The sequence below is a fragment of the Rutilus rutilus genome (genome assembly GCF_951802725.1).
Source record: "Rutilus rutilus genome assembly, chromosome: 7".
NCBI classification, from domain to species: domain Eukaryota; kingdom Metazoa; phylum Chordata; class Actinopteri; order Cypriniformes; family Leuciscidae; genus Rutilus; species Rutilus rutilus.
Genome location: NC_140221.1, coordinates 36,091,280 through 36,118,159, shown reverse-complemented (window position 1 = coordinate 36,118,159; position 26,880 = coordinate 36,091,280). Strand labels below are relative to the sequence as shown.

At 37.0% G+C, this 26,880-nt stretch overlaps 1 protein-coding gene across 3 annotated transcripts; it reads left to right on the top strand.

Annotated features, from left to right (window-relative positions):
* The first annotated feature begins 1,055 nt into the window (after positions 1-1,055).
* Positions 1,056-24,376, top strand: gab3 (GRB2 associated binding protein 3). 3 transcript variants are annotated; one of them, XM_084414399.1, is made up of 10 exons: positions 1,057-1,259; positions 10,797-11,100; positions 16,352-16,556; positions 18,884-19,287; positions 19,424-19,473; positions 19,618-19,849; positions 22,070-22,160; positions 22,428-22,506; positions 23,508-23,615; positions 23,931-24,376. In XM_084414399.1, the coding sequence occupies exons 1-10, from the start codon at positions 1,188-1,190 to the stop codon at positions 24,045-24,047; spliced, it is 1,662 nt and encodes a 553-aa protein (XP_084270525.1). In that variant the 5' UTR covers positions 1,057-1,187; the 3' UTR covers positions 24,048-24,376. The 3 variants fall into 3 exon arrangements, 2 of the variants coding, with proteins under 2 accessions (XP_084270525.1, XP_084270524.1); XM_084414398.1 differs by having other exon boundaries at positions 19,421-19,473; XR_014627965.1 differs by lacking the exons at positions 22,070-22,160; positions 22,428-22,506; positions 23,508-23,615; positions 23,931-24,376 and adding an exon at positions 20,725-20,924 and having other exon boundaries at positions 1,056-1,259; positions 19,421-19,473; positions 19,618-20,593.
* The last annotated feature ends 2,504 nt before the right edge of the window (positions 24,377-26,880 follow it).

Below are 26,880 nucleotides of genomic sequence, written 5' to 3'. Positions count from 1 at the left end.
GAATATGTTGTATACAGTAATGATAACAACTTTGTTTCATTTTTTCAAATGTTATTCTGTCATCTGGCTTTTTTCCAGAGTTTTTTCAGGCTATTTGGAATGTGCTGTAAAATAGGGACATTTCCAGGGACAGCTCCAGTTGGAGACAGGACACCAAAAATGGTCACCCTGTAATATTGTGACATGATATCGTGTAACATGTTATTGTATTATAGAGTAACGGTGCAGAAGTACACTTTTGTGCTTACCCCTAAGGGGTGCAAATTAATACTTTAAATAAACCTATTAGTCCCTAAAGTATACATAAGTTCCTAAATGGTACATATTAATACCTTTTGATATGGAACTGCCCCCTTTTTCTGAGAGTGTGTTGTTATGGTCATTCTGAGACTTATTAGGTTTAGGTATCTCCATACATTGTCTGTACAGATTATTTATTTATTTCACTGTGTAAGGATAAAGGTGGCAGTAATAATAAAGTTTCTTATGCCAACATGCTATTTTGATATAGATATTGGTCACTAGGTGGCAGACAGATACCACAGTATTTGCAGCACAACCTGCTACTGAGAAATAGTGGTGGTTTCAACCTGAACAAAAATATTTGTTGGTCAGATTATTATGGTGACATACATTCATAACAAAGAAGTGTTCAAATGAACAAAAGTTTGAAGTAATTCCTTTTTTATTTTCTGTCTCCCTCTTTCTCTCTTTCTTTCTCAGATGCTCCAACAACAGATGGGGTTTAAATTCCCCTCACAGCATTTTCCAAACTGACCTTGGGTTTTCACACAAACACACACACACACACACAAGGTCATGTGCTGGGTTTGTTACAAGATACTAGAGGGAGGAACATCTTTTCTTCCTCCACCCAGAATACACACACAGAGACGGTTTGCGTGTACATACATGTCCTCTCACAGATCACATACAAATACAAAAACACAAATTCTCTCCTCCCACCCTCTGTTTGTTCCTCCTCTCTCTCTCTCTCTCTCTCTCTCTCTCTCTCTCTCTCTCTCTCTCTCTCGTTCTTTCTGTCTCACTCAGTCCCTGCCTGGTCGATGCTGTGAGTTCCTCCTCTCTGTGTTTGGGGGGGGGGGTTAAACACAGGATTCTCACTGCTTTCCTCTCAGTCTGCAATCAGCAACGGACACACACACACGCACACAGACGCAGCAGCTATGAGCGCGGACGATGTGGTGTGCACAGGATGGCTCATAAAATCCCCTCCGGAGAAGAAGCTAAAGAGATTTGTGAGTTAAAGTCCTGTGTGTCTGAGCGTGAGTGTGATGTACTCAGCATTAGAAGCGGGCACTGCAGTATAATGATCCGCTGTCAGTTCATGTTCTCTGTGTTTTTATAACACAGGATCTCTTTGCTGTGTTTCCCTGTGCTGCATGGTTTGATTTTAATTGCATTTTAAGACATACTATGTTCTCAACTATGTGCATCAGTATTGCTTACACTTGTGCTCTCCCTGCTGCTTTCCATCACTGTCAGTGTTTTACTATTTAACTGTGCTGTGCCGAAGGCTCTGCTTGGCTGCATTTTGATTTCTGTTGCCTGTGGACTTTTGATCGTTGTTATGAGATGCTTTACACATGCTAATTCTCAGCTGTGTTTGTGCAGCATTTGTGTGCCTTCTTGCACGTGGCTTTGCTGCTTTGCATAGCCTCTTCTTGCCTGTGTGAAATTCAGTGCTGTGCTTTGTGACAAAGCAGTTTACCTGTGCAACCACTTAAACAGGCACTTCCATGTGTTACTCTGTCATTGAATGCATCTCAGATATATTCTTTTTATATCATTTTGACATTACCTTTTATTGTATAAGTGACAATGCTTTATGCTTTGTCATGTAACTGCTGTCTCATTGTTATTTGTCTGTTGCATAAATGCAAAGTACACGTTTTGTTGTCCTGTCCTGTTCCCTTGTGTTTAATCGTCCTTCCTCGTTTCTTCCTCATTCCTCGTCTGTTTACGTGTTTACTGTCTTTCACTGTGCTCAGCACTCATTTTGACCCTGTGCTTTCATCTGTCAGACGAGAAGCTACAGTGTCTCAGCAAATGCTACTTTTTTGAGCCTGTTTTCCTTGTCCCAGAATCTAATAAGTAGAGTAAAACAGGTATAAAGTATAACTGGAACAGTTTTAAACTGAAACAGCCTAACTGTTGTCTTTCTACTGTGTAAAATGGTGCTGTGTATGTGTTGACCTCAGTTCTGTTTATAAATAAATAGGGATGAGTGTAATTGTAATCACTATTAACAGTGTAAAGGGATGTTCACTCCAAGATCTATAACTATAATGATACCTAGCTTTGCATCCACACCAATGGACAATAACGTTTTATTAGAGGCATAGTTAATTAAATCCTTAAGCTCTTTGATATCTGGTGCATTCTGATTGGGTAAAAAAATCCTTCTGAATGTGATTCCAGTTATATTGTTCCTCTGTGTTGTTGTCATTATAAAGGCCTGTTCAAACGATAACTATAGCATAACTTTAAGTTTTAATAATCATGAAAGTTCTATGAGAACAGCTATAACGATAACGACACATGGGGATTGATATAACTTTGGAATCACTTTTAGAACGTTTTTTATAGCAGACGAATGATAAAAAAAACATTGACAAACAATCAGAATCCACACGAGCCTTTAAAGCAGCCGACGACATAACTGCAGTGCACACTATTGATATAAAGAACATTATCATCCCTTGGTGTGGACACTAATATAGTTATTGTCATAGTGTGTGAACCAACTGTTTTGTAGTCTACTTAAATATCCCTGTGGTGTTACAAAGATTCCATGTCTACATGTACAATAATTGTTTCAGAACCGTAGTTTGAAATGAAAAATTCCATGTCAGACAAGACAGCATTAGTGTAGTGCTGTTGTCACTGTTTGACATGTCAACTACCCATTTACTAATCTTTTAATCTCCTTTGTTACTGGTTTGGCTAAATATAATAGTGAGGTTATATTTCGCTTGTTACTACATGCATTTCACGATTGTAAATCACGCCTTCCAAAAGCAGGTGCACAATAATATTCAAAAGTTGATTTATATGCAGAAGAGCACTGTTTAGTCTAATTACAACCTGATTAGACAGACAGAGAAACTCTCAAGATCCTCTGTATGAAAGTGAAGGTCTCAGTTGTTTGGTTGAGAAGAGGAAGGGCAGGGAGGACCTTCAGTCATAAGACGAGTGTTCAAAGTGTCAGCCTGACACCACAAACACGCTCTCTCCCACCCCTCACTCTCTTTCGCTCTGTTTCTGTGAAATTTGGGTGTGTTGCAAAACATGGGAAGTGTAGGGTGCCAGGCAGTTGAGAGTGACCCTGCATTCAGAAATGAGGTGTGCTATCAGAGACCAGACAAGCAAAAGTGGTTTGACTGCTATTAGGAGGTGGAACTAGGGGACTGACAAAGAGTGAGTGCACATGTGTAAACAAGTGTGCCTTTAGTCTGTTTAGTGCGTATGTGTGTGTCATAGTAAACAGTTCAAGGCACTACATGAAGAGCAAACAAACACACTCTCTCTCTCACTCACTCTTTCTTTTTCTCTTTCTCTGTCTCGCTCTCTCTCTTTCTCTGGTTTTGTGGCTTCATCAGAGAGTAAAATGTCAGACATTGGGAAGTAGTGTTTGTTGTGTGCTATCAGTGTGATCTTTCTTTCTTTCATTCTTTCTTTCTTTCTTTCTTTCTTTCGGTTTGTTGACTTTTTTTAAAGATGAGCAAGGCAACTTATCAGCAATGATTAGTCCACAAAAAATATGTCTGTGAACTTTTTTCAAGATTTTAGGTTAATATAAAAGGGGGTGAAATAAGGGGAAGTGTGTATCTAAGGTGCTGTGACAGGTCTCTATTTCTTTGACATATTTCTCCATTTTAACCACCTTTGAGCTTAAAAGTAAAAAAAAAATTGCGATTATTTTATTTTACAAATATTCCATGTAGTATTCCATGCATGATAATTAGGTAATTAATATGAAAGAAATGTATTAATAGATTATGGTGTTATGTTGTAGTTATTGTGCGTTGGCTGCTATACCCTTGCAAAAAGGAAGTTTATTCAAGTGTGCTATTAGTATACTTTTTATAAACTAAAAATAAAAAAGTATACTTTCAGTCTACTTTTTATGTAATTCTCAGAAATATACTTTGTGTACTTCTCGGAAATATACTTGAAATTACACTTAAGTTTACTTGTCTTGACAGAAAAGTACATATTTGTCCAATACTTGTATCAATCTCTTTTGATCGAGATTGTATAAGTATACTTGGCTTGTAGTTGTGTTTACTCTTTTGATTGATTAGCCTATTAAAAAAAATATATATATATAGTTTTACTTACATTGTCTGAAAATATTGATTTATAAAGAAAACTGATTTGTTCCTAAATCTGAATATGTAAATTCTTGTGTAGTCAACTGGTAGTACATAGGAATTCAATTCAAATCTACTTAACTCTTTCCCAGCCATTGACGTAATTTTCCGTCATTTATGATACAACACTTGTTCCCTGCCTTAGCTGCGGGAACGTATTTTTAAGGGGGTGCTGGGGGGTGGGGCTTGATGTTACGGGGCGGTGCCGTTGTGGAGGATTTTAAACAAAATTCTAATATTAAACTGCCCAAACAACACTTACAGATTAACATACAAATGAATGAGGGCAGAGTTATGGGAGAACGCTCAGAACTCATAATTAAATAAATGTTAAAAACACTGCATATTTCGGATACACACGGATGCATTCTGTGTCCGACATCGCCCCCCATACCCTTAAATAGGGCACTATTTGATGGGATAGCCATTTGTAGTGGTGTCCGAAACCATAGTGGAAGTTATCGAGTGCACTCATTCAATCCCAATGCACCGCAATAGCAGGTGTAGAACCAACGTAAACTCAACGGCTAGAATACCAATAATACACTGCGATGAAGTCCCTCGTCTTGCCATAAGATTGCGCTGCAGGTGAATCATCCATCCATCCATTTTCCAAGCAGTGTAATCTGTAGAAAGAGTCACTGTATATTTTACTTTAATGTATTAGCCCATGCATACAATGCAAAGACTTTATCAAGACTATTATTACTTGTTTGTGCAAAGAATTATGGGAAAAGCTCCGTGGATATTTACTTTTTGTCGTTGACCTTAGGGAGGAAACAAAACACATTGTTTAACATTAGTTTAGACATTTACACAACACTTTTCCATAAGAGGAACTACACAAACATGTAGTTTGCTCCAAACACATGTAAACAAACTCATACAGACTCAATTTACTGTTCTCCACAATGCACATAAACATACACAAAGACGCACACATGCAAACGTGAATGTGTTGGTGTTCGCTTGTTGGAGACAAACGTTTGGGCCAATTTCAGACTTCCCTTCTGTGAAGGGTTCTGGGAAAACGTAGCTCTAGTTCCTCTCTTTGACTAAAACACGCATGCATAAGGGGAAGAAAATATAGCCATTCCAATAGAAAGAATAGAGAGAAGGTCTTTGTTTGAGGCAGAGGTAAATCAAGGCCATGCTCTGACCGTGCTTTTCTGAGCATGCTCAGATCTAAGTGTGGTCTCGATGAAAAATTCTGCAGAAAAACTGTTCAGACACGGGAAGGGTAATGTATGTGGTTTAGTGAGATTCACACACACACAAACACACACACATTAGTGGGTCAGTGTGGAATAAGCACATTTTAATCAGTGTCTGTTGGTTTGTGCTCTTTAACTTTCCATAATCTGTTTAAAAACAATTGTGTTTTTTTGGTATACTAAATTAGGTCATTTTGTACTTAATGCACTTTAGTTATCCGGAAACAGTGCTGAAGTTCAACTAAAGATATACTTAAGTATATTTGATTGTGCTTAAGTGGATCAAGTATACGTATACTTTACACTGTAAAAAAATTCTAACCTCTCCAAGTCAAAATTTTCTAGTGACTGGTCACATCTAAATTTATTAATTGGCCCAAGTGCAATTCTTGTTGCAATAGTCTGTTAACATTGGCTCAATGAGAAATAATACGTCAGACTAATTGAAAAATTTTGATGTGACCAGTCACTAGAAAATATTGACTTGGGGATGTATTTTTTTTTTACAGTATAGGTACACTTTAAATATCTTGCATTTAAAGACTGATATTATACAGAGATCATAATATCCTTACTTATAGTGATAAGGCCTAATATTAAGAAGTGTGCATTATGCAAAAACTCCAAATAAAGTTTCATTATATTTATATCAGTAAAGTCTCAAGCAGTATGTCAGTATGTTAATGGGTTTGTAGTATACTTAGTATGAAATAAATGTTTTTTAAATAGCCTACATTTTGGTAAAAAAAAAAAAATCACTAGGGTAGTGATCACACTTTTAAATGCTCAATTACTGAGATACTGCTTAGGTTTCAGGATATACCACTTCACCCTTTGTCAGCTTTATTTCTTGCATGTCCGAATATTTTAAATAATAAAGACCATGATGGAGATTTGTGCCTTGTAAGCAGCATTTCAGCAAAAACAGGTCTATATTTACTTTGTGTTCTGTGCATATGTTGCGTGCAAAATTAATGAGGTGTGATTGCTTTTTTTAAGGAGGCTTTTGTGGCCACATTCCCCCAACAACTGGCCTGTAGTGTCAAACATTTTTTATACAAATACCACTTACAGTATTATTGGAAAGGTTAATATATCAGCTTAGTATGCTGTTCCTTTCTGTGTGCTTGTGCAATCTGTGGAATGGATTTAAATATAGTAAAATGGATGTGAGAAAGTACTATATTCATATTGACAGCTGAAAGCATGAACACAATAGCCATAATATTTTTTTTTTTTTTTTTTTTTTTTTTTTTTTATATAAGCCGAAATTGCAATTGAACTTGACAGCCAGCCAATGATCACTGTGTATTTTTGTTTTGTGGAAAAGAGCAGCTTTGACATTTTGTGTTTCAAAAGAAAAAAAGTTGTGTTTAAAGTGAATTGAGTGTGGCTAGATTATTTTCAGATTAAAGCAAATGATCTGTGAGTGTGAAAGGTGTAACTCCCATCAGACCGACCAAATGATGTCATTTTCATTCAGTTATGATTGGAACAAAATACTGAGGAGGACTTTTACTTTCTGAACCTGGACTTTACACCTCTGACTAAAGGTCACTTTGGATTAAAAGTTTGGCTGTAAGACCAAAGTAAATGGAGAAGTCTTTTCTGGTCTCTTCTTGCTTTATCTGGCTCTCAGGACTCATGTCAGCACTTAGTCTGGATCTCAGAGAAGAGGAAGAGAGTTTGTCTTGTGACAATGTCCACAATGAGAGAAATCTTGCAGCTCTGTGGCATTCTTACTCATAATGCATTTGTTTGAAACATATTTGTATATCTGTAAAAACGACCTCAAGGGAGGAAGTCAGGATTTTCCTGATGATACAATTTGGAGATTGTGGCCTTTTATTAAATATTGCTGGGAGAAAACAACACTCTGGGAGAAGTAGGCCTGTGAGAAACGTCTTTACTGTCAGGGGTTGTGAAACAGCTGACTTCTGTGGTAAAATCTTGGTTACAGAAAGAAAACAGCAACTAACTGAACAAAGATGTTTCAACAGAAAACTGAATTATGTCACAGACTGAAGCAAAAGAGAATGTACTAAGTTTCTGATGGATCCAGGTTTTTTTTTTTTTTTTTTTTTGATGGAATAACAATCTCATGAAAGGGAATAAGGAGTCACTCCAAAAAGACTATAAGCTAGTGGCAATGACAGCTGGTGTGTGTTTTGGGTTGGGTTTTAGCTGGGTTTTTGATGCCGTATCTGATGGTCAGATGGACTTTTGACCTGGAGTTCATCTCATTTTCACGAATCATAATTCCTAAATTGTGCAATAGCACAAACTGAGTATGTCACACCATTCAAACCTGATATAATAAAAATATATAGCAAAAAGTATGTGTCTTTTGAAAAAAGGATACTAGTTGTTGGTAAAAAGTGTTTTACATTGGCATTAAAAGGAAAATTAAATATAAAAGTTATCTATAAATGCAAATACACACACAAATGTTGGGTGTCCCCTAACCCTAAACCTACCCATCACAGAAAACGTTCTGCATTTTTAAATCATTTTTGATTAATAAGCTGTTTTCCACTTGAGCAATTTCCAAGGCTATTTATATAGAGCAAGAGGAAGAGCAAGTTAGTATATTTTGTATAGTATAGTATAGTATAGTATAGTAGCCTATATTAGGGTATTATCTTCCCTAATAAGAAAAAAAGCGAGCAACTATGAGTAAACTGCTATTTCCTGTCTTTTTCATTGCTTAGAAATGTTTTTCTGCTGTAGTTTCTATAATAGTTTCTATTACATCATTGAAAATAGGCAACCTCTCTGAAAGATTTACAGCTGTCACCTGAGGCAGGTACTGTTTGCACTTGGTAGCACAGGGAAAACCTACTAAAATAACACATAATGTACAATAATCAGAAATAATGACCTAATAACATCAGAGTAAATGCATTTACCTCATAAGCTAATATTAACCCAATTACCTCATGATGACATAACCTAATATCTTAATAGAATAATAACTTAATACATCTAATAAGCATGTTTTTGCACTGATTACAGTCGCTGGTAAAGCCAGGGGATTTATACTGATTGACTTGGTGTTGATTATTTACTTTTCATAACCATATGTGTAATAAGATTGGTCTGTGTGTTTCTTGGAAAGTACATTTGTAAGTCATCTCTAACTGCAGGTCACGCCCTGCCCAGTTTAGTCAGAAGTTTATCTGTAAGTTTGTTCTTGCATTTATACTAGTCTTTCCACGGTATACGTTACGATCGGTAAGGGACGACAGTGGTGCAAAATTTTATATTGGGGTGATTGACTGAACTGAACGCTTGTAATGATTAAAGTTTATTTTTAATGCACTTTATTTTTTGGAGTTTTGGTTTCATTTTTAGTTCAAATGAATCAAGCTGTTTTCATTACTGTAAAGGCTATTGCGCTATTAAAATGGCTCTTCAGTCGGTTTGAACACAGATACCACATGGTGTGAAAAAAAGGACATTGTGGCAAGTCTAATTTGCACAATAATACTTTAATATTTTGTTGAATCTACTTTTTGAATTAAAGGCACAATATGTAACTTTTTTGCTTTAAAAATAGCAAAAATCACTATATCTATGTTATATATTTTTTTTAGTTGTGTACTTACATTGTCCCGACTGTTTCCAACAACTTTCAAACCAGGAGAAATTTGTACTTTAATTCGAAGACACGTCCCGTTTCTTTATTTCCGTTTTGTCGCCGTCAATGGCGTCATATCCGCGTTGTCCCTGGTTTCCACTCGTACTGCCATAGCAACCAGAGCTATGAACCAGAGCCCTCTGATAGTAACCAAGGCGACTGACATGGACAACTGTGTAGTTCGCAATGTCTATCTGCACGCTGTTGTTGTTTCGTTCAAACATTATGGACCATGGCAAGCAGACTTTGGATAAAAAAGGAGAACTAAAACGAGAATCAATATCAGCGCGGTGTTTTCGAGATATAAACAAGAGCTCCACGTTCGAGACTTCGACCGCTCCTATGTACTTTATTAAACAGGTGAATACATTTACATAAAACTAATCAATGTTATATAGTTCAACAATGATAAAATGTTAGAATATGTTTCTAATAGAACATTATTCTAATGTTGATCTAGCTTACTGCTAGTCTCATACAGACAAACTAACACATACATTTCAACACATTCAAATGCAGTTTAGTGTGCTAGTGTAATGTTAGACCAAGTGAAACAGCGCTGCGTTACCTCACAAGTTTAATTTGTCTAATAAACTGACCTGTGAGTAGTAATTCTGTACTTGCGTGTAGTTCGGTAGAATGAAATGTCCATATTCCTTTTATATCCGCGGGACTCGCGTCGCGTGTGGAGCTGATAACTGTCTCTTAGCAATCCCGAACTGCTTCATATCACAGTCATGATAAAAACATAGATGTATTCACTCATCCATAAACATTATTAGATCGGTCGGTTTGACGTTGACGACAAGATCCATAATTCTTAGCAAATGTTGCGTCATCAAACTACGCCTTTGTTATTGTAAAGAGGTTAGCGACCCCTAGCGGGGAAAAATTCCATACTGTACGTTTAAATTTATGTTTAGCAATCACTTTTCTTTGAAGACAGTTGAAGTACTTTGTTTTGTACTGAGTTCATGAACCTGAACCCTGCACATTTACATACCAGAATGGAGCCAGAGCCAATTTGCTAAAACAGTGCTTAGTACATAGTTATTTGACTATTCATTAGCAGTATCCAATAGCCACCATGGACTTAGTGACATCAGTGGAAAAGGACATTTGTTTCAGAGGAAGAGCAAGTTAGTATATTGTGATAAGTATTATTTTAGTATTAGTATTTATTATTATTTTTATTATTGTTTTTAATTATATAATATATTTAGATTTTTTTTACTATTACCTTTTATTTTTAGATAAAATATTTTTTTTATTTCATGCAATATTTATTTCAATTAATATTTTTTTTATAGTTTTAATTTTAGATAACAATAACTCTGGTTTTATAAAGACTGAAGTTTATAAAATACAAATATTTTTATACAGATAACTTGTTCAAAATAAGGCCAACCAAGAGCAACATGTGTCAAGATAAGATCTAAAGATCAAAGGAGACTTGATTGCTAATCTATGTGAGAGTGTCCAGAAGGACGATGCTAATCTAATTCTCTTCCCCTCTTTCTCACTCTCTGTCCCTCTCTCTCTCAGTCATGGCGAAAGCGATGGTTTGTTTTGCGGAGGGGTCGGATGAGCGGGAATCCTGACGTTTTGGAATATTACCGTAGCAAGAGCTCCCGTAAACCAATCAGAACCATCGACTTGCAGGAGTGTGAGGTCACCATCGAGGCAGAGGTACGGCCCACTAAACGTCAGTACCAAAATCAGCACCTATTTGTGGTCAAGACCACCACGCGCATCTTTTACCTGCTGGCCAAAACAGTAGAAGAGATGAACATCTGGGTACAGAACATTGGACAGATTTGTACGTTTGGAGGACTGAACAGACATGCAGGTGAGGCGTTTTATTACAAACGTGCAATTTTTGTTTTTAGGCCTTGGACAGCTTAGTATGACATGCTCACAATTGCCTTTTTCATGAATCATAGCTTCTGATAGTGTCAGAATTTGTAGACTTGTTGTAGACTGTCTAATGACGACCCAATAGGAGCACAGCAATTGATGACGTGTGTGAGAAAGAGAGGAGAGACATGTTGATATGTTGATACTAGCTTGTCTATTTAATGTAATACGTTACATAAATATCTTATTTCTTTTCCCTTTACATTATCATCACACTATCAAAATTATCTGAAGATTTTACTGATGAATGAGCAGTTCGTGACCTATTTTGTCTGAGCACTACAGACACACTTACTTTTTTTTTCATGCAAAACATTACACAATAACATTAACATTAACATATGGGCTTGCTTCGATAATATTAAAATTTTGAGAAGGTCAGAATGAATGCAGTGTCCAGTCTAACAAAATTCAATTTATTATTACATTCAATAAATTAATTAAATAATGCTCACCAAGGCTGCATTTGTTTGATCAAAAATACAGTATAAAACAGTAATATTGTGAAATATATATATATATATATTTTTTTTTTAAATGTAACATTCCTATAATGGGAAAGCTGATTTTTCATCATTACTACACTTTTCAGTGTGACATGATCTTTCAGAATAATTCTAATATGCTGATTTGCTGCTATTATATATTATGCTTAATATTTTTGTGGAAACCGTAATAAAAAAAATAATAAAATGAAGCAAATAGCAAATTCTTAAAAAAAAATCTTACTGACCTCAAATTTTTGAAAAGTAATGTAAATATGCACTATATAAATTAGAATAAATAAGTAATAATCATTTGTACATCAACAAGTGACAGGTGATGAAACAAGATCAGGTGAGGCATTAACAAAGAGGTATACATGAAAAATGTATAATTTTATTCACGCTAAGGTACAGAAAAGAAAAGCACCTCAAAATTTAAATTCTAGTTACAAATGTATTTCTCTGCAGTAAACACGCCGGTAATAAAAACATTCTGTGTATGTGCGTGGGTTTATGAGAAAGGAAAGTGCTACAGATGAGCTAAAACAGGAAAAACCCTTGTACGTAAAAAGCCTCCTAAAAACAACCCTTCCATCACATCAGATCCCTCCATTAACCTAAAGATTCATATTACTCTCACTGCAGTTTTGAAATGAATTAACTTAGACTGGGAAATAATTAGCCACTGTATGTTTCCTCCAGAGAGAGATGCTGAGACTGAGAGATGCGGACAGAATCTGTGAGAGAAGGACGCTGTAATATAGGCGAGGTCTTATTTTAATATTCTGTTCCATTCCTCCATCTCTCTTCCTCTCTTTCGAATAGTCTGCAGAGCAACAGCTGCGTCACTGAGGAACGTTCAGACACACACACACGTCTGTCATAACGTAGACAGCTCACAAGTATGTGACATCTCATATCTTTAACTAATAATAGCAAACAGCTATAGCGTCATGATCTGTGTCCACAGCACATATGACTGCTATTATAGTGAGAAATATGTTTTTATTAAAGCTGGCACTATAATTAGTGTAAGACGCAGGGAGAATGTTAGCAGTTAGCATATACCAAACACAGAGAGTGAGAGAAACCTCAAGTTACACATTACTTGGAAAGATAGCAAAAAGATGAGTGATTCAGCAGCCGAGAAGTTTTCAGACACACACGCACTTGGTTACTGTTTAATACACAACACACTGGATGGTTGGACACACCTCTAAACTGGTAAAGGCTGATTGTGAAAGATAGAGCTAGTATATACAGAACAACATACACGTCCATGCCCTTTTCTCCACATACATGCACAGATGAAAAAGGCTTAATTCGTTTCTTTCTTCATGTTGCTTAAGTCTCTGATGAAGACCAGACATGACTATCAGACATATTGTTGAAACAGCGAGTGTAGTTTTGGAGACACAAAGTCTCAGTCGTTGCTTAGCCGCTAACCTCATTACAAACCCCAGCAGGACTCCAGCCATGAACTGGAACTCAGCTTTTTATTTACAGGCAGACTCTTTTGCAGTGAGACAGACAGACAGACAGCGGGTTAGAGAAGAACAGTTTAGAGATTGTAGTCACACCTGGAGGGCCACAGTTTCAGATCCTGCTTCAGGCCATGTGTCAACACACTCAGAACATACACTGGGGTCCTGTTAAACCAAGGCTTTTTTGAACTTTTGTAAACTCAAATGTTGATTTCTGCCAGAGCCACAAGTTACAGTACATGGTTATGTCTCTTCCATAGACTGTAAAAAAATATGGATGTAGTGTCCGTGACGTCACCCGTAGGTTTCTGAAGACCGTTTTTGAAGCCTAAAGTGGGCGTGGCCGACTGTTGCCATATTGGCAGTTCGTCACTCCCGGATAAACGAAAATGGGCGAAAAACCCTAAAGTGACGGCTAACAGACAGCAGACAAACGGCTAATGATGACTAATGACCACAGCAGAGGGAATCCACCTGTCACTCAAAAGTGGACACACCCTTAATTATGCAGAACTTTAAGGCTTAATATAATGTAAACGGATGAGTTATAAAAAAAATCCACCCCCCTCACAGTTGTCATGAAGGGAAAAATAAGCTATATAGACCAAAGCCACTTTTTGCACCAGGCTGCAAACGTGTTTTTTTCTGCTGTAAAGTTGGGTATTTTAACATGGGGGAGATACAGATTTGACTCACTTCTGCACCCAGCCTCAAGCGGCCAGTCGATGAATTGCCGTTGAATTCACTTCCGTGATGGTTTCAAGAGAGAGACGGGGAGGTTGCCGCTTGGTCTCTTCTCTCACTCTGAATTGTCACCATGCTTACTGTTTATTTACTCTCTCTGTCGCCATAACAACTTCTCAATGTCTTTCACTCTGACCTGTCACCATGACAACTACTCACTGTATCTCCACTGTCCCTCTGACCATCAGCATGACAACCACTCATTGTGTCTCCTCTGTCCGTATGACCATCACCATGACGACCACTCATTGTGTCTCCACTGTCCCATGACCATCACCATGACAACCACTCATTGTGTTTCCACTGTCCCTCTGACTCATCACCATGACAACCGCTCATAGTCTCCACTGTCCCTGTGACCATCACCATGTCCATGACAACCACTCATTGTCTCCACTGTCCCTCTGTCACATCCCCATGACAACTGCTCACAGTATCTCTACTCTCATTCTAAACCATAACCATGACAACTGCTCATTGTGTCTCCACTGTCCCTCCCATCACCAACCACTCACTGTATTTCTACTCGCACTCTGACCTGTCACCATGATGACCACTCATTTTATCTATACTGTCCCGCTGACCTATCACCATGACCACTGATCATTGCTTTTATATGAAAATAATTATGATGAACAAGACACCCAAAGTACTTGTGTGATCGCACTGTCAGAGAGTTTGGGAATATTCACATGTAATTTATACACATAAAAATATGTTATCAGAGTTTAAAACCAAACATTTTAGAACAATGCAGCATGGTTGTTTAAACCAGTAAGCATTAAGCTGTGTCATCAGCATGTCATTTCCCATCGTGCTTTTGATCAGTTGGAGGAGAGCAACTGCGCCTGAGTGCAGAATACGTCACGGCCGCCTCACCATCGCTAGAGTTTTTTGATACGAGTAGAAAGACATCAGAGGAAGTCGGACCACACTCTGACACATTTCTAACCGGCAAGGATCTCGCGGTGATCACTAGTAATCGTTTCTGGGCAGATTTTGCTCAACTCAAACAAGTATCTTTTGGCAGTTTACTTTTTTCGACTCTCTGATTGGTGGAATTTTCTGTACAGCATCATGGGTAATGTAGTTTTTCCCATGAATTCTGATGTTAAACACGATTTTTTTTTTAACTAATATGACATAATGCGGGCTAACAGCTTCAACAGAAGCAAATACTATCGATTAATAACATCGTAGCTCACAGTAGGTTTCCAAGTTGTCATTAAAAAATACATTTCACCATTGGAGAACATGAATTTAGTTTTTACTTCCGGAACCCGGCTGTTGCACTTATTTCTATTCTCTCTCTGACCCCATAGTACCATGACTACTACTTATTGTATCTCTACTGTCCCTTTGACCCCATCACCATGACAACTGCTCACAACTGCTCTGTTCTCCTGAATCCCTTTACCACAGCAACCTAGGTCTGCAGGTGTAAGCAGCTCTACATAATAATTAATGGCTTCTCAATGCAGCTGTATAAAAGAAGCTGTTCAAAAAATGTTACACTAACTGTACAAACATTGTGAAAAAATGTTACAGGCTTATACATTTGAGAAAGATCTGCTAGATATGTACAGTACATATATACGAGAACAAAAATGAATACAACCACATGCCTGGTGTTGCTCAGATTTCTCTTCTGAGTCATTGTCAGTTATTCAAGTGTTGGATACCCAATAGTAGGCTCTGCCAAAGAAGCAATGTTTATGTGAGCCCACACAATCCCCCTTAGATTAGCATGCTAGCTGCAACGTGATCAAAAAGCCGGTTATCTACAACTGTTTACCCACAGCATTACTCACAGTGTCTTTCAAGCACCAGCAGGTTGAGTGTGATATCAGACGTCCAAACACTGAGTCATCACTGGACACCTCTGTTTATGGACAATTAAAATGATTTGGATAATTTGAAACTACCTATTTAATTAACCTGCTCAACTATAATTCCCAAAATGAGAGATGTGTCACTCAGATTCTCACAGCACACACAGATATGACCATGATGGAAGGCAAGCGGCACAAAACTTTCCGCAATGACCTTTATCTGCGTTATTTCAACTCAGTTCCACCTTCCAAAAAACATTTTTGCTTACTATTAAGAAGAGAAACGATTACACCCCAAAAAATCGACCGTGAACATGTCATGTGTTTTCAGCGCGTGTAACAGGCTCACGTGTTCATCTGTGGGGTTTAGAAATGTCTGGCCACTACTAATGCACTGTTGAGTCTAAACAGGAAGAGAAAGAGAGTGTGTGTGTGTGTGTGTGTGGGGGGGGGGGGGGGGGGGTTGTGGTGTGTGGGGGGCTGGAAGGGGTGATTTGGTCTGCCACCTTCTGGTAATTAAAAGCAAATGTACTTCAGAAATGAAATGTGTTAAATGTGTGCAATTTTTTGACATCCAAAATAAATCAATGTATAAAAGCCAATCTATTTATTTTTCTCTTGCTCTTTCTCTTTGACAGAATCAATGGACAGTCTAAATCGCACTCCCTCTTCCCAGCAGCCATCTCCAGCACTTTCTCCTCATGTTTCTCTTGTGGCCAATCAGGACACAGTTACCACCGACAGCCACACTGTCCTAGACAGGCCTAGCGAATCAGAGATCAGCCCTCCGCTCGACTACCTCTTCCTCTCTCAGTGTGAAACCGGGACAAAGAGCATCGTCAGGCAAGGCCCACCTCACTTCGTATGATCACATATTGCAAAAACAATAATTACATGTTAATCTCGATACAGAATTGAGATTCATTCCATGCATCGCCTGACTAGTTAACGGCTTTTTCTCTAATCAGATTTAATAAAGGTGACTGAGAGAATAAATGAGAAAAGAAAATCTCTCATGCTTTTCGCATCAGTGAAATCTTTTGATCTTGGTCACTGCAGCATAACACACTGTGATTAGATTCAAATAAAATCTTCAGGGACCTGCATGCAAAGTAGGGACTTAATGGTTTTATAAGAACGCATAATGATTTTTGTAATGCTGTTTTGTTTTGAATACTGATCGTCATTATGGAGGGGTTTAGCTGATTACCGAAATAACTGCAGGTTTCTCAGAGCTGCATTACCGTTCAAAAGTTTGGGGTCGGTAACATTTTTTTAATGTTTTTTGAAAGATATCTTCTATGCTCACACTTGATACAGTAAAAACAGTAATATTGGAAATAGTATTACAACTTAAAATAACCGCTTTCTTTTCAGTACCTTATTTCTTCAGTGTCACATTATCTTTCAGAAATCATTCTAATATGCTGGTTTGGAGCTCTTATAATAATTTCTTATTATTATCAATGTTAAAAACAGCTACTTAATATGTTTGTGAAAAAAAAAGAACAGCATTTGTTTGCAATAGAAATCTTTTGTAATTATAATTATACGTTTTACCATCCCTTTTGATCACTTTAATGCATCCTTGCTTAATTAAAGTAAGGTGACGCTTTAGTTTAGGGAACACATATTCACTATTAACTGGAGTTTTCCATCAATACACTCCTAATCCCTGTATATTGATAGTTCACTCGGGACCGCTTCTGAAAATAGGATTATATTGTAGTTGATTAGAGTAGGCGGAGTAACAAATCAGTTGTATGACCGTCAGCTGATATTGTTAGCGATCAGTGGCCTGCCTGAATTACGCTTGAATTCCATTCGATCACTCAAGCTTTAAGTTAGGTAGTTGGTGTAGTGGTTATATTTAGGTACGAGGTAGGGTTAAGCGATGTAGAATTCCCCACTGTAAATTAACATTTATTTGTTTAGCCCCTTTTACAATACATATCGTTTTAAATCAGATTTACAGATAATGCATGTGTCTACATTACAATTTAGAGTGATCTGCTATCAGATGTGACTGTGTCTAAGTTGTACATTTTAGAAAAGTACATATACAAATCACACAGTTAGCTAACAATGTAGTAAAGGCAGAAAACAATGAGCTCATTGAAGTAATGAATACATGTTGTTAACAAATGATTAGGATATATAGAAAATTCTTCATAAGAGGCTGGATCCAAACTGGAGCTGACATACTTTCTAGTTGCCTCAGGATGAGCATCCTGAGATAAAACAGAAAAGCAAATGGAAAAGAACTAGCGTAGCTGCTGTTCATAACAGTAAGCAGATAATAATGTGCATTTGATGGAGCATTCCATGGAAAGTAATTCCAATGTTTTCTTATAATATTACCAAGTGGCAGCATATTGAAAAAAAGCAGAGGGCCTAACACAGATCCTTGCGGCACTCCATAATTTACTGACGTTATCTGACGTAATATGTGTAAATACTAATAAACAGCTAATATGCTAGTAACATGAATGCAAATAAGCAACTACTTAATAGTGAATATGTGTTCCCTAATCTAAAATGTTTAATTTCTTAAAAAAAATAAAAAAGAACGCCACACCTGAACTGTAGTATATATGTTCCAGGAAATTTGTTTTCGAAGTTTTTAATTAAAATTAACATGAATTGGAAATTGGAAAGAAATAATTGTGTTTCTGATCTTAAAAACAACATTTATTTTCTTCTATAATAACATGAACAGCTGAAGACCAGGAAAGTCTAATAATAAAAAATAGGTTAAATGTTTATTTCATAATGACCTTAAAACAACTTTTCTAATGTGAACCAGATTTGAGTGGCTCCAACACTTAAGCAAATGTTTAATTTTTTAACTTGTGAGTTCACTTGTCTATTTAGATTTTTTTGTGTTGTCTTCCTAAGGCTTTACATGCAAAAGAGAGTTTGGAATTTGTTATGCAAATTTATCATTTCTAAATGAGCAATGATTCAGCAAAGAAAGCCTGTATAAAAAAAATAGTTTCATTATGACACAACAAAGCATACTTTTTCCATATGCTTTCTCTGAAGACATTTTTTTCCATTGAAGAGTTTCGTCAACAGGTTTTATTTTGAATAACACTATTTAGTTGAATAAACAAAAAAAAAAAGTGCTTATTTCTTAAGCATTTATGTGTGTTTGTCCTTCCCTATAGGTGTGACAGCATCTCTAACTCTGAACGATCCTTTGAGCAGAGCTCGTCTGAGTACACAGAGGATGTGTTTAGCCCCACCCCTCGCATTGACTCCTCCCCCTCCCCTTTCCTTTTGGCGGGGGTGTCCGAGCCCCCGTTCAGCGCCCCCTGTGGTCCGCTCTCTCTCTCCTCGTCACTTTCGTCCTGCCTCTCATCTCCCATCTCTCTACGCCGTCCACCGGACATTTTCAGATTCGACCGACCCTTCTGCGTGACATCAGACCCACAGACGCCTCCTCCCCTCCCACCCAAACCTACACACCTGTCCGATCCCCACAGTAACGAAGATACCGGTCGTAATCAGACGCAACCTGTTCTCCTCCCTCGCAGGACGTCACTTTCAGGAATAGACCACTTTAGGAGAGGTAAACATACACACAAATACACACAACAGATATTATCAATGACTCACCCCCCTCTGCCATTTTTCTCATTGAAACATCTCCAAAAAAATTATTATATATTTTATTATTATAATGTCTTTTTTTTTTTTTTCAGTAGACTTAGACATTGCTGGAAGAAACTGGAACAAACGTCTAAGCCTCAACCTGGTAAAGAAATATTCAAATATGATATAGTCAAATGAGCCTGGAGAAAGTTAAACATACACTGTAAATAAGCATCAATTTGAATATTCACTGCCAGAAACCACATGTATCATAGTGTGTCTCTCTCTGTACCTCGGCTATTTCTAGCCGATATTTCTGAATACCACAGTTACTGAAAACCACTGTGAGGATTCATATGTGCCCATGGCCTCCCCACCAATCAGCTGCTCTAATGTCACTTCAGACGGCTACATACCCATGAGCCCCTCCAGCCTGCCTGTCTCCCTACTGACCAACTGCAAAACAGAGCTGCCCGCGCCTTCCAAACCCGACTTTGAGCCTCCTCCAGTCGACCGCAACCTTAAACCAAAAAGACGGGGTAAATGTTTTCGGGTTGAAAATGTAGTAAAAGTTTACCAGTATCATTCACAATCAAAGTACATGGTATTGAAGGTTTCTTCAAGCATCTTGGAGACATTCCCACAGTTCTTCTGTATTTAGTCTGTCTCAGTTTTTTCTGTTTCTTCATGTAATCACAGACAGACTCGATGATGGTGGGATTAGATCATCCTGGCTGTTGTCAGACGCCTTGTGCATACACAAATCTCAATGGATTATTACAATTAGTGGCAAAAAGAATGTTTGGAAATGTAAACTGATATTTCCTACTGACACACTACAGCAAAAGATATAAATAACTGACTTAAAACCATTTGGGGGGGGGGGGGGGGGTGGCTAATATTAACATGCCTAAGACTTTTGCACAGTGTATATTCCTAACACGTTTTACCACATGCTAAAAAAAAATTGTACCAATGACTAATATCTAGTCAAAACAGGATGTGATGTCATAGTTTTAGGAACTTGATTCCTTGTACTTTTTAAAGGTGTTTGCACAAGTACACTCTTAAAAACTAATGGTTCCAAAAGGAGGTTTTGACATAAATGTCATAGAATAGAATAACCATTTTGGGTTCCCTAAAAAACCCTTCAGTTCTTAAAGAACCATTTTTTTTCCACTATAAAGAACCTTTAGTGCAATGGAAAGCTCCATATTCTTCATAGAACCGATGAAATAATCTTTATTTTTAAGAATGTTTGATTACAGAGCCCCTAAAGGAACATTTGTCAATGCTTTTGCGTTCCCCCGAGAATCTTTGCGTTCGCTCGTAAAATGTTTTGCGTTTAACTTTCCATTTGCTCGAAAAGAACACAAAGGTGTTTGCAAGCGAACGCAAAAAATTTCGGGGGAACGCAAACATTTTGCGAACAAATGCAAAAGCATTGACAAATAATTTACCCCCCCATCTAATTTTTTTTTCTTTCAACATATTCCTTCAACATGTATTTTTAGGGGCTCCGTATATTTTACGAAATAAGTGATGTGATATAGTGCGTTGTGTTAGCTGGAACTGCTGCCATGAAGCAATTTCATTCATTTCAGTTAACTACGTAAAAAAAAAAAAAAAAAGAGAAATGGAAAAATGAGAAATGTTCTCATGTGAGGAGAGGTACGGAAGAGTGACGCATGTTGAAAATGAATATGAGGAAGATGAGATGCAGCAGAGGCTCATGATCTGTGTATCACACAGAAACCACATTTCTATTTCAAGCTCTAAATTCAAGAGTTGTTTTACTAATGTAAATTGACAGGATTGCCTTGAAATATCGAATTCTCAATTTTGCCAAATACTTTGCCTTCCATACAAAGCCACAGCCGAATTAATGTGCGGTCACTTTAGCACGGGCAAAAAAAGTTTCATTGTCAATTGACAATAATGTAGCGATATATCAATCACCGCTCACGCAAAAGTCACTTCCAAACCAAACCGCTTTCTGTTGGTCAATGATTTGAACCCAGTACGGAAGTCTTTTGCGTAAATTCCCAGTTGCGTGATTCCTATTTCCTATTTAAAATGACTGAATTTCGCCCTCAAGAAGCGATTCTACAACTGTGAGTTGCTTGGAGATGGTCCACGATTATGGTGGTTCAGTGATTTGCTCGAGGGCGAAATCCAGTCATTTTAAATAGGAATCCACGCAATTGGGAATTTTGGCAAAGACTTCCATAGTAGGTTCAAGTTAGTCATGCAAATTCATCACGTTGACCAACAGAAAGCTGTTTGGCTTTGAAAGTGACTTCTGCGTGAGCGGTGCTTCATACATGTTTGTGATGTTTATGATTGACACACTTATGTTAGTATTTGTTAAAAGAATTTCAGATACGTCACAATATTTAATATATATAATAGTGTGCACTGAGCAACACACTGGTATTTTTGTATTTCATTGAATAGCTGCATGCATACTTCTTTAAGAAAGTCTTTGTGACATATTTCGAATTCTTTTTAAACTGAGAATGTAGGTTTGCCAAGACAAAAGCACAAGAGAGGAAGTGCATGATACTGTCAGAGACGCAGATCAGGAACCGCAGACAGCATTGTGTCTTGAGTGGAGGCACAGGGCTCCTACAGGTCATGCACCTTCACACAAAGGAAATGCCTCATTAAACTCAGTGATAGTGTGTTTGTGTGTGTTGTGTGGATGAAGAAAAAGATAAGGAGTGTTTGAGCGTTTTGCATTGTGTTTGGTTTCACAGTTCGACCGCCACCTTTAGACCTACGGGGCCTGTCCACCATTTCTGAATGTCCCTTCCACGTCCCCCTCACACGCACCATGACAGAACCCAGGTGAGATGTACACAACACTGAATTATGACAAACTCAAAGATCAAAATGACCTGAAACTGATCCTCTGCAAATCTGTTCTTCTTCTCAACCCTTTCCGTCTGTGTCATTCTCTTTAGTATTTCTGTCTGTGTCCTAAATGTTGATGTCTTCCTCGTGTCACCTGATCTCTATTTCCTGCCTCTGCGCAAGTCTTTTCTCATTTACATGTTTGTGACACACTGATGTTTATGTAAGATATTGTTTTGTGTTTGTGTGTTTTGTCTCTAGCACATCACTTCAGTGTGTTCCTTTGGACAGGCGATGGGGCTTAAACGGCTCTGAACAGGAAGGGAGCATCACGCCAACGGTAACGTGACTTCCCGTTTAAGCCCTCCTTTCTCATTAATAATTTATTGCTCTGTTTCTCCTTAAAATTAGAAAGAGCAAGAGGGCAACAGAGGGAGAAAAAAACTAACAAAAGAATGATAAAAAGGCAAGAAAACAACAGTAAATCTCTGTGAATTACAACGAAAATAGCTTTAGCATAGAGTGCATAGAAAAACTCAGCATATAGTTAAGAAATGCAAACCATTATGTAAATAATCATAATTTAAGATTAAGCATAAACATGTAAAATATAAAAAATATTTATAATGTATATACACTGTTATACGCAGTATACAACTTTGTCACTTTATTTATACATAAATTCCATATATATATATATATATATATATACGTGTGTGTGTATATATATATATATGTATATATATATATATGGTATATATTCACACACACACATATATATATATATACCATTCTAAAGTTTGGGGTAGTAAGATTTTTAAAATAACATTCAAATTTAATTATTAATATTTTATTTGACAAGGTTGTATTAAATTAATCAAAAGTGAGAATAAAGACATTTATGTTACAAAAGATTTCTATTTTAACTCAATGTACTTTCTATTCATCAGCGAAACAAACAGCAAAACTAAAATAAGTGTCTTTTTATTTACCAAACCTTAGAAAAAATATAGCAATTGCTACAAAAAGCAGCACAACTGTAGTAATAACAATAATAATAATAATAATAAATGTTTCTTAAGCACCAAATCAGCGCATTCGAATTATTTCTGAAGGACCATGTGACACTGAAGACTGGAGTAATGATGCTGAAAATTTTGTTTTGCCATCACAGGAATTAATTACACTTTACAGTGTATTAAAATAGAATTTTAAATGGTAGTAATTTTACAACATAAATGCAGCCTTGGTGATAGTTTTGAACACAAATGTATATATATATATATGTGTGTGTGTATTGTTATTATATATTGTGGGTATATTTGTTTTTCCTTTGTTTAGGACTCTCGGCTGTTCCCAGCTTGTGATTCTGCCCCCTGGATGAGGCCTTCTCAGCTGGATTACTTGTCACTTGACTTCAACTCTGCCTCCCCCTCACCAGTCCAGAAGGTCAGTGGTGGCCATAAAGTGAAAGTTTCAGAAATAAATCTCTTAAAAGCATCTGAAGCATTCTATACAAACACATATGTAGTGTGTGTGCATGGGGTTTTAGTGGGCACTGCTATCTGTTGTAGTAATCTTTTCTGTGGCTCTTCTGTGAATCTTCAGGCAGCGATTAAAGTGACTCAGCATTTCCTGTCCCAGTGACAGTTGCTTTGTCTCTAAACACGACATGGCATAAATCTGCCTGCAGGATTGATACAGTTCCGCCGTGCTGGTTAGTGTTTTGATGGTTTGCTCATATTGCGTTATTGATGTTTTCAGAAACCGCTGCTGGCAGACGAGTACAGGGTGGATTACGTGCAGGTAGACGAGAAGAAGACACAGGCTTTACAAAGCACCAAGATGGAGTGGAAGGATGTCCGTCAGTCAAAAGCCTAAAGCCTTCTGAGGGGGGGGGGAGGAAATAATCCATTTAAATTATTACTTGGTTCAAAACTTGAGTTTTCATCTCCTACAATTTCAGGTACATGTTGAGTCTTGTACACGGCTGTGAAAAAGGAGCCAGTGCAGAGATGGATAGGAAACCTTCAGAAATAAAATGGCAGAATATTTAGAAAATTATTCCAGAATAAAAGACCTCCAGTCCAACAATTCAAGAATAAAGCTGTTCATTGTGTAGTCCTTAAACCAGTAAGTGAATTAGCATTTTAGATTGGGTTTCCTCTGGAGTTTCATATGGGTTTTTTATGGAAGCTTGTTTCCGCCACAAAATAAAAAAATTTAAATGATAATTGCGACTTTTTATCTCACAATTGCGAGTTTACATCTCGCAATTCTGACTTTATTTCTCAGAATTGCGAGATACAAAGTCAGAATTGCGTGAAATAAAGGCGCAATTGCGTGTTATAAAGTCAGAATTCTGACTTTTTTTCTCGCAATTGCGACTTTATATCTCGCAATTCTGACTTTATATCTCGCAATTCTGACTTTATATCTCGCAATTCTGACTTTATAACACGCAATTGCGAGTTTATATCTCGCAATTCTGACTTTATATCTCGCAATTCTGACTTTATAACACAAAATTGCGAGTTTATATCTCGCAATTCTGACTTTATAACACGCAATTGCGAGTTTATATCTCGCAATTCTGACTTTATATCTCGCAATTCTGACTTTATAACACGCAATTGCGAGTTTATATCTCGCAATTCTGACTTTATAACACGCAATTGCGAGTTTATATCTCGCAATTCTGACTTTATATCTCGCAATTCTGACTTTATAACACGCAATTGCGAGTTTATATCTCGCAATTCTGACATCTTTTCTCAGAATTGTGAGATATAAACTCACAATTGTGAGATATAAAGTCCAATTCTAAGGGGGAAAAGATTTTTTTTTTTTTACCTCAGAATAGTTTATCTCACAATTCTGACTTTATAACACGCAATTGCGACTTTATATCATGCAATTCTGACTTTATATCTCCCAATTGCGTATTATAAAGTCAGAATTGCGTGATATAAAGTCGCAATTGCCAGAAAAAAAGTCCGAATTCTGACTTTATAAGACGCAATTGCGACTTTATTTCACGCAATTCTGACTTTATATCTCGCAATTCTGACTTCATAACACGCAATTCTGACTTTATATCTCCTAATTCTGAGAAATAAACTCAGAATTGCGAGATGTAAACTCGCAATTGTGAGATAAAAAGTCGCGATTATCTCTTAAAATGTTTTATTCTGTGGCGGAAACAAGCTTCCATAGTTTTTAGAACAGTCAAAAGTTTAGGATTGGTAAGATTTTTTTAAATGTTTTTCAAAGAAGTCTCTTATGCGCAATAAATGCTGCATTTAATGGAACAAAAATACAGTAAAAAACATTTATATTTAAAAATATTATTTGTTCCTGTGGTGCCAAAGCAGCATTATTCCAATCTAAAGTGTCACATGATCCTTCAGAAATCATTTTAATATGCTGATTTGCTGCTCAAGAAACATTTCTTATTATTATCAGTGTTGAAAACATTGATACGCTTTTTTCAGGATTCTTTGATGATTAGAAAGTTCTGTCACTTTAGAGGAATTGAATGCATCCTTGCTGATTAAAAGCATTTAGTACTTTAAAAAAAAATCTTACTGACCCCAAACTTTTGAATGTTTTTTTATTAAGATGACAGAGAAAATCCTATGCTAACCGCAGACCTTAATTTATTTAACTGACTGAACAGCTCTATTGAAATTTGTTTCTAAATCTAAATAGATAATGAAATACAAACAATCTTATCTGAAAACATTTATCACCAAAGCCTAAAGTTGAATTTACAGAAGTACTGAATTTCTTCAGTAATTCTACAGAATATGAATTTGTTTACCAGAGCACAAATTAACACACACTCTTGAGACTTTAATAAAGGAAATTATTTATAAAATGATATTGTTAATTTGCTTATCTTGAAGTACAGAGTGACTTTTTGTGGCACTCCCTGGGACATTTACTTTGGAATAATTCCCCAAATATACACACTGTTCGTTTTACATCACTGATGTATAAGGTTCAGATGTTACATTGCCTATCTGTGAATTCTGAAATAATGTTTTCAAAGGTGTCATGAAGTCTTTAAAGCTACACTGTGTAGGATTTTCTCCCATCTAGCGGTGAAATTGTTTATGACTACCAACTGAATATTACTTTCTAGCCCCTCCCATTCCGAGGGCGTTTTAACTCCTACGCTGGCCGTATTATTTCAAGTCGCGAGTAATCTCCCCCTCGCATTCGTCACGGTGCCACTGAGTGTAAAAACGCGAAAGGCGAAGCTTGAATTTCCAGGTATGTCCCTCTTTGGCTAATGGATTTTCAAGATGGCTGCCGCCATTCGAGCGACTCGCTCGTATGTATTCTAAATGGCAGATTCTACGCTCACGAGAATACTTGATTAGTTGGTAGAAGTAATTACACATTAATGAGCACATATCATTTTGAAAGAACAAAGTGTTTTTTTGCTAAGAATCAACTTAAAAAATTACACAGTGTAGCTTTAAGTGGATGTTCTGAATATGTTTATGATGCGTACAATCCCTTAAGCTTGTCACAGAAAAAGATAATGCCAATAAATGTGTCTCTTGCACTGATTTAAAAAGACCCTTGAGACCATGTTTAACATGGACTTGCATTACTAAAATATGTTTCACGAGTGTCGGACCACTGTAAACCACTGAAACCACACACTGTGATTGGACGCTGAAACAAATCAATGAAGGAAAGT

What these genes read in the sequence shown, in the direction of transcription:
- gab3 (XM_084414398.1), top strand. Translation starts at nt 1,188, where the DNA reads ATGAGCGCGGACGATGTGGTGTGCACAGGATGGCTCATAAAATCCCCT. An exon ending in CCTTAAACCAAAAAGACGGG is followed by an intron (nt 19,850 to 22,069) that starts GTAAATGTTTTC and finishes TTGGTTTCACAG; the next exon opens with TTCGACCGCCACCTTTAGAC. An exon ending in AAGGGAGCATCACGCCAACG is followed by an intron (nt 22,507 to 23,507) that starts GTAACGTGACTT and finishes TCCTTTGTTTAG; the next exon opens with GACTCTCGGCTGTTCCCAGC.